The sequence below is a fragment of the Silene latifolia genome, chromosome Y (assembly GCF_048544455.1).
Source record: "Silene latifolia isolate original U9 population chromosome Y, ASM4854445v1, whole genome shotgun sequence".
Lineage (NCBI taxonomy): Eukaryota > Viridiplantae > Streptophyta > Magnoliopsida > Caryophyllales > Caryophyllaceae > Silene > Silene latifolia.
The window spans coordinates 371,715,805-371,729,615 of NC_133538.1; the positions used below are offsets into that span (position 1 = coordinate 371,715,805).

At 37.4% G+C, this 13,811-nt stretch overlaps 1 protein-coding gene across 1 annotated transcript; it reads left to right on the top strand.

The window, feature by feature from the left end:
* The first annotated feature begins 4,210 nt into the window (after window positions 1–4,210).
* On the top strand, window positions 4,211–9,636 carry LOC141627344 (uncharacterized). Its single transcript, XM_074440655.1, has 2 exons — window positions 4,211–7,531; window positions 9,307–9,636. The coding sequence occupies exon 1, from the start codon at window positions 4,813–4,815 to the stop codon at window positions 7,519–7,521; it is 2,709 nt and encodes a 902-aa protein (XP_074296756.1). The 5' UTR covers window positions 4,211–4,812; the 3' UTR covers window positions 7,522–7,531; window positions 9,307–9,636.
* Window positions 9,637–13,811: the final 4,175 nt, after the last annotated feature.

The window sequence follows — 13,811 nt, forward strand, 5'->3', positions numbered from 1 at the left end:
AAATTATGCCATAAACTTCAAATTAAATCATAAAAATTTCAAATAATTTCAAAATTTGAAATTTAAACTCATGAACATTCTGGAAAAATACCATGACACTCATAATGTTCAAAACTTAGGTTAAAAATTTCGAAAATTTATCGAGAAAAACAATGTTGCAGTTTATCGGTTTTAACAATTATGACCATAAAAATATGAGAAAAATTATTTTTATCAACTTTTCACTTTTAGATCTGAAATATATGATAAAATGCAACATGTGACATTTTTCCTTTAGTCATGAAGTATGTTATAGCATTATTTCTAATTATACTCACTATTTATGTGATTTTTCATCAAAAATTCATAAATCATGCATAAAGACTTCATTATAGCCAAATATTTTACACGCATCTTGTAAAATTGTATGTGACAACATACTAAATTTCCATGACCATATTCGAAATATAACTCATATTAACCTATTTACCCATTTAAATACGATTTTAACTTGAAAAATCCATATTTCGAGTAAAATAACTCATTTTATTATGAAAATTTACAGGCCATCAGTACATAATATATGTGAAAACATATCCAAAAAACACTAAAATAATCAAATTTTAGCTATTTTTAGTCCAAAAATGACATTTTTATCATAAAAATCACATTTTAATGCCAATATTATATAAAATGAACAATAAAATCCATAAATAAACCAAAATATCCTAAAAATCACTTAGGACCAGAAACTTTTAACATGCAAGGTTATTTTAGGTTTATCTTCATAAAACCAAATTAATTAGTTTTGTATGTTAATCATATAACTCGGAAAAACTATAAACCGATTTGCATGCAAACAACCTAAGGCTCTTGATACCGCTTGTTAGAAAAATTAATCTCATTATTTAACATATTCATATATGTGACATTTTAATTTAGTCATAAAATTAAAACTAGATCTTATGCATGCAAACTTGAATAAGAATAGAAAAGAAATCGTCTTTCTTACTATGGGAGTTTCGGATTTTGGGCACAAATGAGTTCTCCTTCTCACTTGTTCTTGAGCTTTCCTTATACGGATGAACAAAGGATCCAAAGAAGAATCCCTCCCAAAAGTTTATACCCAAGGTAACCTCTTAAAAGACTAATATTATTTGATCTAGAACAATATTAATCTTATTAAAAATGACCCAAAGTATTTATCTTGGTCTCTTGTAATTTCGGTCAAGAGAGGAAGATTTTTGGAGAATTTATTTCTCTAATATTTCATAAGATGTAGAGAGAGTCTTAATAATTTCTTACACTAGAAATTATATTGTGATGTAGTGAATGATTAAGAGAAAAACAATTGGCCTTTTTCACCTTCAAAAACCGGTTGGCATGGGGAGAGTAGAGCCAATGCATGAGCTTGTTATTCTACCCAAGAAAGAATAGGTATGCATGGCAAAATTAGGTTGCAATCATCATGTTTTCCACTTAAAAATAATTAACACAATTTAAACCTAATACTCCCTCCATTTTCGGCACTTATATAAAATGGGAGGTCCATTTTATATTTGTCATTTGTCAATTGTCACATGTTACTAGTCATGTGTAATTGTAATGTATTTTTAACATATTAAAAATCAACGTATTATTAAAAATACGTCATGTACAAAATCGACTTAGTAATTCATAATTACTTGTACCAAAACGGTTTATCAATTATAAATCACAACGTCTTGTATTTATAATAAATTATTCATTCAATTTCAATTGTTTCGTAAACAATAATTTTATCTAAGTAATAAAACAATTTGATTACTTAGACCGTATCTTATTTAATCGAATTGCAATAAGACACGTCAATAATACTCACAAAATCGTCCGTCAATTTTAAGCAATTTAATTAACCCGTATCGACATACGATTAATTAAACAACAACTCTCCTATAGGACCGTCCTATAGCATAGGACTGGCCCAAAAGGAGAGAAGTCCAATTAGAAAATATAATTTTATTTATATTTTTATTTTATTTTAACAACTCGACATTTAATGATAAAAACTAACACATTTAAATATACAAGTTATCAATCTAAAATTTTTGGTTATCAAAATAAAATATTTTTATACAAATTTATCGAGTAATCTATTTGGGCTTTTGATTAATGGGCTAGTCTTATGAGTAAAAGGGTCTTACACAACAATTTGTGTTAATTAAATAATCAATTAAGAGTGTCACCCTTTAGGTATGACCTAAGGGGATCAACTTATCACCACCGTCGCACGACAGTATGTCAAACTCTAGTCAACCAATCATTACCGATATGTGTGGACCAGTTGACTGTAAAATATTACATCCCACATGTATTCCTAAAATGAGATTTAAACATGTGATCATCGTGATCAACAGTTGTGATCGCATTATTGTCGGAGGACACATATTCCAACAAAAGCAGACTAAAGGATCGAATACACCAGCACCCCAGTACAGACAGCGTATCGGTCAGATGTCCCACATATCAATAGGCGACGAGTATCTGGACATCATGAGCACCTGAACACACGAACACACAAGGACAGCTGTAAGTTTGTTTTCCGAGTAAAAGAATTCAAAAGTAAAAAAAGAAAGCGGTTAAAAGATCGCATACATAAACGGCCTTACACAGCCGGTTAGGGATACGCACTCACCATAGGTCCATAGCCACCAAAAGCCTTGACACAGCTAGTTCCTGAGCATACAATAACAGATCAAGACGACCCATTAATACCAACTTAAGATAAAAAGACAAATGCGCCTAGATGCAATGTATATGAGCAGAACAGGTAGACACAGGACCTAAGCACTAAAGCAGCCAGGTACAACAAAAATTCTCCTAGTGATGAACATCTCTAAAATCTGTTTGGCCCGGTGGCATAGCCAAATTTCAGGCCGGCCCAATGGTCATCCCAAAAAGAACCATCACAACAAGTATTGATCACACATGGCTACAGAGCCGAAATTTGACTCTTAACCGATAGTTTTGCTACCGGCAACAATAAGAACAACTGAAGTAATACCAACAAACGCTTCCGTTAACAAAAACGACAATAATAACAACACCACTAATAATAACGATACAAATACTAGTGATATTAATAACATTAATTACAACAGTAATAATCCTAAAAATAATCGAAAACAAACACAATAATAGTACCAGCACTATTCACACCCAAAATAACCACAACAATGATATCAACAAAGGACGCCGCCGGCGTCGCCCGCAGTACAACAACAAAACCCCAAATCCAAGATCGTAACTAACAGTTCCCAATCTATTGTAAAAATTACGGATGCAGAGCTCAAAGAGCACTTCTACCAACATGTTAACCACTTAACAATCAGTTATTAAAACGAGAGAGAAACAGATAAGTCTAAAAAAACAACAAATTATAAGATCTAAGATTAGAAGAAAATACCTAGGTGTTGATCAGAGATCTGGATCGCAGCCGAGAAGCAAGAGACGGATGGGAATGAGGAGAATGGAACAGAAGAAAACAAAGGTAAACTATTGAAACAGGTGTTGAAGATCGAAAAAGATTAAGCTTCGATTGACGCTTGACGAATTGAGATTGAGATTGAGAAGAGGGTTTTGATAGCGATGTTGTGAAGCAGATTGAGAGTGAGCAGCAAGATTAAAAGATAGAATGAAAACAATGAACAAAGATATTAGGTTAAGTTAGAAGGGAAGGATGAGATTGAAAAAGAGAAATCGACGGTTGACAATGGTCAAGCACTATTTATCGCTACAGTAGTGGAAGTTGTCTCTTTTTAAAGAGTAGGGATGCATTGATATTGATACTCCCTCCATACCTGACCAATGGTAACATTTACCTAATACGGTCGTACCACACCATTGGTAACATTACTTATTTGGCCCACAATATTACCAAGTTATCCTTATACCCATTTGATATTTACACAAAATGCCATTATATACCTCACCTACCAACCCACAATTAAATCCATAATCACATACCCACCTATTTTTACCCTCTTTTCTTAAAAATCCTATTTTTAACCATGTTACTAATGGTCTGGTATGGAGGGAGTATTTGATATTGATACTGATTGATTTTCTATCTATTCACCATCCCAAAAAAAAAAAAAAAAAAAAAAAAATTAATCCAAAATTTTCGGCGCCCAAATTCCAATTAATTTTAGGAACACAATTTTAACTCCCAATTTTACACACTCATAAAGTCAAAATCTGGACTTAGTTCTTATTTTCCCCTAATTTGCCCCCTTTTCCCGTCTCTTCATTTCTAGCTACGTTAGGGTTTCTCTCACAATTTGTTCAATTTTTTTGGTGGGATCTGGTGTTTTATGTTTCTACTCTTGATTTAAGTTAATGGGTATTGATTAATCAGCTTAATTAACTTAATCAAGCTGATTGTTCACCATTTTTCTGCTGTATCAAAGTCAAATGTGAAAAATTGTGTTTTTTTTGGGTCAAAATTGGACCTTTTTGTAGTTTATTTAATTTATTATTATGACATTTTTTTGGGTTTGATCTGATTCATAGAAAAGCCAATCACTTTGGTTATAATCCAATATTTTGTGGTCCTATTTGGGTGTTTTTTTGAGTTTTTCTATGATATTCCCCTTTTTTGGAGCTTAGAATCTCTATGATTCTTTGCATGTTGAATACTTTGGTAAAGCAAGGTTTAATTTAACCAAATTTTGATCCTTTTTATGATTTTATTTTGTTGAATTTGAATACAAACTTTCCCCTTTTTTTTGTGGGTTGTTCTTTGTAAGAAGTGATATGGGGATTAATTAGGTTAATTTAGCGTGATTAGTTCTGATGCATATCTCATTATGGAAACCAATTTCACACTGTGTTGCATTGATTATTGACAAAAAAGGAAGGAGAAGAGATGGAGGGTCTGAATTAGGTGAAGAAAGTGGAAAAAACACTTCAAATTTGAGGAAATTACAAGAGACTAAGCTTAGAGAAGCTCTTGAAGAAGCTTCTGAAGATGGGTCTCTTCTGAAATCCACGTTAGATAATGATAATGAGGCTAATCCCAATAAAGATGAGGGTTTGGGCCGATCTCGGTCGCTTGCTAGGCTTCAAGCCCTCAAGGAATTCCTCAGAGCTACTGCTTTAGCTGCTGAGCGCACTTTCGAGTCCGAAGATGCCATCCCTGCTCTTAATGAGTCATTTTATAAGTTTTTGACAATGTATCCAAAGTATCAGTCTTCTGAGAGGATTGATCAGCTAAGGTTGGATGAGTATGGGCACCTTACTGGTCCTGGTGTTAAGGTATGTCTTGATTACTGTGGATTTGGGCTTTTTTCGCATCTTCAGACCTTATATTATTGGGATACTTCCAGTTTTAGTTTGTCTGAAATGTCTGCTAATTTGAGTAATCATGTACTTTATGGTGCTGCTGAAAAAGGGACTGTTGAACATGATATTAAGGCTAGAATTATGGACTATTTGAACATTCCCGAGAATGAGTATGGTATTGTTTTTACTGTAAGTAGAGGGTCTGCCTTTAAGTTGCTAGCTGAAGCATACCCGTTCGAAACCAACAAGAAGTTGTTAACCATGTTTGATCATGAGAGTCAATCTGTGAATTGGATGGCTCAACAAGCTAAAGAGAAAGGGGCTAAAAGTTATAGTGCATGGTTTAAGTGGCCTACTCTTAAACCATGTTCAGCTGACCTTAGGAAGCAAATTTCGAACAAAAAGAAGAGGAAGAAGGATGCTGCAACTGGTCTTTTTGTCTTCCCTGTTCAGTCTCGAGTCACCGGGTCCAAGTACTCGTATCAATGGATGGCTTTGGCACAGCAAAACCATTGGCATGTGTTATTGGATGCCGGTGCTTTAGGTCCCAAGGACATGGATTCTCTTGGGTTGTCGTTATTTCGGCCTGATTTTATAATCACATCATTTTATAGGGTGTTTGGGTTTGATCCTAGTGGGTTTGGGTGCCTTCTTATAAAAAAATCTGTGCTGGCAACCCTTAACAACCAATCTGGGGTCAACGGTACCGGAATGGTCAAGATCACCCCGGTGTTTCCGCAGTATTTGGGGGGCGATTCAATTGATGGTCTCGATGGACTGATTGGGACAGGAGATTTTGATGCTGAAGAAAATGGAGATGTAAAGCCCGACACTCATAAGGGATCGCAGATGCCAGCTTTCTCAGGTGCCTATACTTCTGCTCAGGTGAGGGATGTGTTTGAAACTGAGATGGAACACGATAACAGTTCCGACCGAGATGGTGCTAGCACTGTCTTTGAGGAGACCGAGAGCATCTCTGTGGGGGAGGTGATGAAGAGCCCTATTTTCAGCGAGGATGAATCATCTGACAACTCGTTTTGGATTGACCTTGGCCAAAGCCCCATGAATTCTGAAAATGTAGGCCACTTAGAGAGGCAGAGATCCACACCTTCGCCACCCTTGTGGTTCACTGGGAGGAAAAGCACTAAGAGGGTCTCCTCAAAGACAGCGGTTAACATGTCTAGGAGCCCTGTGTATGATGACCTGCCTATGCTATCATTTGATGCTGCAGTTCAGTCGGTTTCACGTGGTATGGAGAATGTCTATGAGATTGATGAGAACATACGGCCTGTTCATGAGATTGAAGAAGAGTATGAAGATGAGAGGCCAAAGGACGGCGTTTGCTCATCACATGGTATGACCTTGGGAGGTTGTTCGGAGACAAAAGAAAGTGCTATAAGACGTGAAACAGAAGGCGAATTTAGGCTGCTCGGAAGGAGGGACGGGAATAGATTTGGCGGTGGGAGAGTTGTATGCTTTGAAGAAGATGATCATAGTAGCAAAGGAAGAAGAGTCTCTTTTAGCACGGAAGACAATCATAGAGAGCAGGAGAGTCATACAGTGGAGGTAGCAGGAGAAACTTCTGCTAGAAATATTGATGACTATCAGTATAGTGATGATGATTACGGAGATGATCAAGATTCCGATAGGAGAGAACCCGAGATAATTTGCCGGCATCTGGATCATATAAACATGTTGGGTCTCAATAGAACTACTTCTAGATTGCGATTTTTAATCAATTGGCTTGTCACCTCTCTACTTCAACTAAGGTTCCCTGGCCAGGATGAAAAAAGCACATTGCCGCTAGTCCAAATATACGGCCCTAAAATTAAATACGAAAGGGGTGCTTCCGTGGCATTCAATGTAAGAAGCAAAAACCGGGGTTTAATCAATCCAGAAGTAGTCCAAAGGCTAGCGGAAGCACATGGTGTGTGTCTTGGAGTTGGCATACTAAGCCATATAAGAATCATGGATGTGGCCGGGCCTTCAAGTGGGGAAGTGAACATTGCAGACACCACGTTGTGCAAGCCGATGTCAAATGGCTGGTTTGATGGGAAAAGTGGGTTTTTCAGGGTGGAGGTTGTCACGGCTTCTCTTAGCTTCTTGTCAGACTTTGAGGACGTCTACAAGTTGTGGGCATTTGTTGCAAAGTTCCTTAATCCGGCCTTTACGCGAGAGACTGGACTTTCAACTGTTGAAGAGGAAGGTTCAGAGACATGACATCTTACAAGTGAGTCCCTAGCCTTTTTCTTCTTGTTAATGCACAATGAATGGAATATAGTGAATTTGTGGATATATTACTCCACATAAGATGATGGCTTGTGACATCTCTTATTGTTTCATTTTGTAACATCTTTGAACTTTGAGAATCGTTTTGTATTGTTTTGTTCTGTAACATCTCTGAACTCTTAAATTGCCATCGTAAATTTGATTGTCTTTTTGTTTCTCCTTATTGTCGTAGAAATCTCTAGTATTTGTTTGTATTGATGATTTGTTTTTTTGCATATCATAGGAAGTTGGTATTCATTCATTTTGGATTTCGTCCCCTGAAGTATGTTCTATTATGATCTGATAAATTTTGCATTTATGCTGTTCTAAACTTGAAATACATGATACTTGAGCATATTTAATCCTAAGCATCGCTAATAAAGTGACTGTTTTGTTAGTTACTAGTGTGTTGCTGATGAAGGAACTTTGTCAGATCTTGCCCAATCTGTGACCATCAATGTAGATCTGCTATCCTATATTCTGGACCTTGGATGTCTATTTTCATTCGCAAATTCTTGTATGAGTTGGTCTTACAATAATTTATTGTAATTTGTAAGACCACCTTACTGAAATTTTTTAAGTAATTCCTTTAATATTTTTTAGCAAGGCTGAAAGAGAGTGACCCATTTAGTTAATAACCATTTTTTTTCTCAGCGTCCTTGACCATTTTATTGTTGATAGCAATCCTTTTTCTAGTGAACCATATCATATAGTTAGTGACCCTTTCACATGTTTTAGCGACTCTTGAGTTCCAATTCTTAAATGGGATTACCTTATGTTATTAGTATAAATCTGTACTCTTACATTGAACTATAATGGTTAATTTGGTTTTCTCTGCTCTATGTACCACTAGAGATGATGAAGTATGAATGTATGATGCAACCTTCTAGTTAGTAGTTACCGATAAACAAGTATTTCGAGTATCAGTCTTTCCGGATTGATAGTGTAGATGACTGTCATTCTATTGTCTGATATTTTGTTTTATTCATTAACATGGGAATCACACATGGCCACATTGGCAACAATAACATTCCTTGAATTTGATCCAGATATCAGTTTTACCTTACTAGTTATGCAATGTTTCCCTGTCAAATACGGAGTATATCAATTTTTGCTGGGATAAACTTGTTTTGGGCTTATGGTTCGTCTGTCTGACCGGCAGACATGCTAACTCAGGTTTATGGCACTAGCGTCTTCTTTGATAACAGATTAGCAATCTACCAGAACGACATTTATTACTTATGCAAGTCGTGTATACAATGTAATGAAAACTTGTAGACTGAATCTAGATAATGAAGGGCAAGTCGATGTGGCGCAAGTCGTGTGGAGCTTGCCCTTGCCGCTGTTGCTTGGGCATAAAGGAAGCAATATACGTCGCGTTGTCGATGTATGACGCATACTTGTTTGTTAAGCATTCATCTTAGAACCAAAGGGTGCATCTTTGTGTTTAACTTGCCTATAAGTGTACCATAAATACTACTATACAACCAGTTGTATAATAAGCATTGTACAACCATATACCTTAATCCGAGCTTATGTGTAATTTTTCTGAGTTTTATAAGAGTATTTTTTTTATGTTTAAGTGTGTGAGTTCAAAAACTTTACAGCATAACTCAGATTCTTTTAAACAAAACTCGAAAACTTTAATACACAGCTCGAATTCTACACCGTACAACTGCATACAACTGGTTGTATAATCTACTAATTGTGATTGTACCTCAATTTGAGCTCTTGCAGGAACATAGTGTTATGCTTTCCGTCCAGAGCTTCTATGAAAGCCTTCTCATTGAAGTTCCAATTGCCATTTTTCCAGTCTAAGTCATACAGTGGAAGAAACTGATGTCCATAATCCGCCACAAACTTTACCTGCAGCAAACACAAATTCAAATTCCTCTTTTGACATGTAATATGGAAACTGGAAAGTTAATCCTTGTCCATGCGGGCTTCACTCCATAACCCTGTTAATAAATTGATAACAAATTCGAATGTGAGAGTCTCGTGATAAGATTATTGTGGGGGTTTTCATAATATGGGTTATTGGCTGAATTAATGGAGAATTTAATTTGGAATCGTCTCTCTTGATAGTAATTGGTTAATGGATATAGCAAGTAGTTTTAGGTTGATGTTTATGCGTCGGCTAAACCGTAAGTTCCGATCTCAGAATTGGGTTTTGGGGTCTCTCTGTACTCAGCTTTCGTGTTATAAATGCGGCTGATACTTCTTAAAATACACCTTAAAATCTTGATAATTCGATACTCGATACCATGGACTCTAGACATCCAATCGATAAGATTGTTTTTTTTTAGACAAACGTGTACTATTGTAGAAAACCATAAAGAGGAAATTACACTGTTTACGATTACAACCAAAAAAACAAACTATTTACAATACAAACCTAGGAGAATTAGATACCCTTAGACTATTAGAAATCGAACAAACCGAGTGAAAATTACAAGCCAAACTAGTTGAAACTGAAATACAACATTTCTTAAAAGGTGGATGATAGTAGTCCTCGAACTGTAGCAACTCAGGTTCCTTCCTTTTAGACCTTTTAACTGCAACATCATTAACATTAGCATTCTCGTTGTACCTGCAAAAAAAAGGTAAATTGTCAATCGAAACCCGCGATCTCTTCCTCGAAATAGCACCAGACCTAGCCATTCGAGCCCTACGAAGGGAAAGCTGCACCCTGCGACAACACTTCATGCTCGAGTTCTCTTTGACGGCAACAAATTGAAACTGAACCAAGGATATTTTGCTAACCACAGACGAATCAGACGAAAGTCGTTTCTTCTTGGCAATATGCGAAACAGCCTCATGATTCAACTTATCACTCTCATTCTCAGACCCTAAATGCGAATGCGAAAGCTGATGATGTTCTTCTTGTAAAGGATACGGAATGGGAACTGCTGCTTCCCTTGAAATTTCTTCATGGGGAGTTCCCGTCGAAATAAAATTTGTAGAGATAAGGGGACGAACCTTCAAGGGTGACAAAGATCGTTGATGGAAAAAAAGGAGATTCTTCCCAAGCAACAAATTCTCATAATCTTCGGACGACAAATGCAAATTATTATTAGGATGTTTTTTGTTGGAGAAGGAATATTTTCCAAATCTTGAGGTAAATTTATTGGAGGGATTACAGTCATCCTTAGTTGGCAAAGCCGGATAAGCCTCATTAAGGCTTCCAGAGTTGAAAATAAAGTCTGAACCACCAGAATCAGTAGCAACAATCTGGTTTTCACAGCCCATATTAAAGTCAGAACAAGTCGCAAAAGGGATTTCGGAATCAATAACAATAGTGGAAGTTGTAATTGCAGCAAGAGAAGGAGAAACATCATCTGTCACCAAAGGAACTCTACTACAAGACGCTTCATCCAATTTATCAGGGATTGGAAATTTATTAACCACATCATTTGCAAGCAAAGGTTTCTTACCCTTCTTGACTGAACCCAGAGGGTTAAAAGGATAAGCGACCCGTTTTCCATTAGCAATTAAAACTAAAAGGTCAGCCACTAAAAGGAGTTCCCGATTAACATCTTTGTTATGCGGGTCCAATTTCACAGCAAGTTCAAAGTCATCAACAGCTTCGTTGAGAAGATTCAATTGCTTAAAAGACAGGCCTATACGAAATAAGGCCTTAACATTGTTCGGATCAAAAGATAAGACAAAAATGCAGTAACAAACCGCCCGATTATACTGGGATAACTTTAATTCACAAGATGCAAAATTAAGGACAAGGGAGAGGCAGAGTGAAACGACTACTGGCTGATCATGCGTAGGTGGAAGGCCTAGGAAACAAACAAGCTTAAGCGCTTGAGTGTAGAGACGAGCAGCCAAAACGAAATTCCCTTCCCTGAAAAGGGAGTTGCCCCTGTCTTTCACCAGATGAACGTTGGAGATAGAAGGAACCCCAATTCCAAAACCAACTTAGCAAGATCATCATCATCGACACCATTATCCACCACAACAAACAAATCACATAGATTAAGAAGAAGGAATTTATAATCCATCTGAGATAGGAAAAACGGCCAGGATTATAAGAACAACAAAATAAAGGAAACTGAAGATCGTGTTACCCCGGAAAAGCCAGACTTAACTCACAACCAAAGAGGGAAAACACAGAACGGAACCCAGATCAAACCCTAGACCGATCGAACTAAAGATCAAAGAGCATAAAACTCATAAAATTGTTGCCGATGTTAGAACGGGTATATACACCTAAGTTGAGAGTTTACCTCCAGGATTGATGATATGACAGCTAGAGATCTAGCCTTCTCAACATTAAGCAAGTAGTGGCCATACGGACCAGCACAGACACACCCTCCTCTAGCTTGAATTCCGAACAAGTCATTAAGCAGTTTGGCTACAAATCAGCCATGAAGAGGCTTTTGGTTTGTTGTAGGATATACGAGGAAGGATAAAATAGTAAGACGAGGCCCTATGATATGTATATTGCTGTAGTTTCAGAGTGTTTCCAGGGCAGTTGTCATGTAATAAGACTCCTGATTCTTAATCGTTTCATAACCAATGTATTCTTTGATCCAGAATGCTAATGTCGCTCTCACAGTTTAAATTATATGCAGAGTTCCTGAATTTTCCCTCTCTTCTTCGTTGTCCAAGCATAACGTGTCCTGTTGCCAAAAGAACATTGATGAATGTAGATAAACATAGTTTTAGTTTGGTAGTTTTTTTTTTTTGGCAGCCGATAAAACAGATTCCTATTGCGTTCTCATAGCCCTTCGACCAAGGCTATGAGCTCTTCCATTAAGGTTTCTACGCACATAACTGATACATAAACAGTGAAAATATGCAGATAAATTTGAAAGATGATTGAATGCGTGATGATTTCATTAATCAAAGTCAGTTTAAATACAAGATACACATCCTACAACTATGGGTTGTTTCCTAGTTAAAAGAGATTGCATCCTATAAGAAAGGTAACAATATAATCTACAAAAGGTAACAATATAATCTACAAATGATATGAAATAATAAAGATATTATTTACATATCTAATACTCCCCCGCAGTCGAAGCGGGAGGTTGTCGGATGGTGAGACTAGACCGAAAATCATCGAAAAGAACCTTAGGAAGGCAATTCGTAAATATGTCCGCATATTGATATCGAGATGGCACATGACGGACAACAGCTTCACCAAGTGCTACCTTTTCGTGAATGAAATGTATATCCATTTCAATGTGCTTTGTGCGCTGATGATTGACGGGGTTACTGCAAAGATAAATCGCACTTACGTTGTCGCAATAGACCACCGTAGCTCTGACGATAGGACAATGAAGTTCAAGGAGAAGGTTACGGAGCCAACAAGATTCCGCGACAACGTTTGCAACCCCTCTATATTCCGCTTCAGCACTTGAGTGTGAAACGGTCGGTTGGCGCTTAGAAGACCATGAAACCAGATTCTCACCTAGAAAAACGCAGTACCCAGATGTGGACCTGCGTGAGTCCGGACATCCACCCCAATCGGCATCGGTATAGGCGAGAAGGCGTGAGGTGGAAGAAAACCCGGGTGGTAGTGCTTTTGATGTAGCGTAGAATGCGCTTAAGGGCGCTGAAATGTTCTTTACGTCGGTCATGCATGTAGAGGCATATTTGTTGGACCGCATATGAGATATCGGGTCTAGTGAAGGTGAGATACTGGAGTGCACCGGCTAGACTTCTATATAACTATGCATCAGCAACAGGCGATCCGCCGACGCACTTAATTTGCTCTTAGTGTCCACTAGTGTTTGAGCTGGTTTGCAAGAGGACATGTCGGCACGAGATAGGATCTCAGAGGCATACTTGGCTTGGGAGAGGAAGAGGCCACCATTGTGTCGAGTGACAACGATCCCAAGGAAGTAGCTAATAGGGCCGAGGTCGGTCATTGCAAATTCAGACCGAAGGCGGGTTATGATGGACTGACGGAGAGTGTCAGACGAGGTGACCAGGAGGATGTGTCCACATATAAAAGTATGTATGTCGTCTCAGAGTTACGGTGGTATACAAATAGAGAATGATCAGTCAAGCTATGACGGAACCCAATGGTGGCAGCAAAGGTAGCAAAGCGATGGTACCACGCCCAAGAGGCTTGCTTTAGGTCATAAAGAGACTTTTTAAGAAGACATACATAGTCGGGATGCTGACGGTCACGAAAGCCCGGTGGTTGATGCATGTAAACCGTTTCCTGCAAATGACCATGTAAAAAAGCATTTTTCACGTCCAATTGGTGGATAGACCACTTC

Excerpts from the sequence above, each read along its gene's own strand:
- LOC141627344 (XM_074440655.1), top strand. The coding sequence starts at position 4,813 with ATGCATATCTCATTATGGAAACCAATTTCACACTGTGTTGCATTGATT.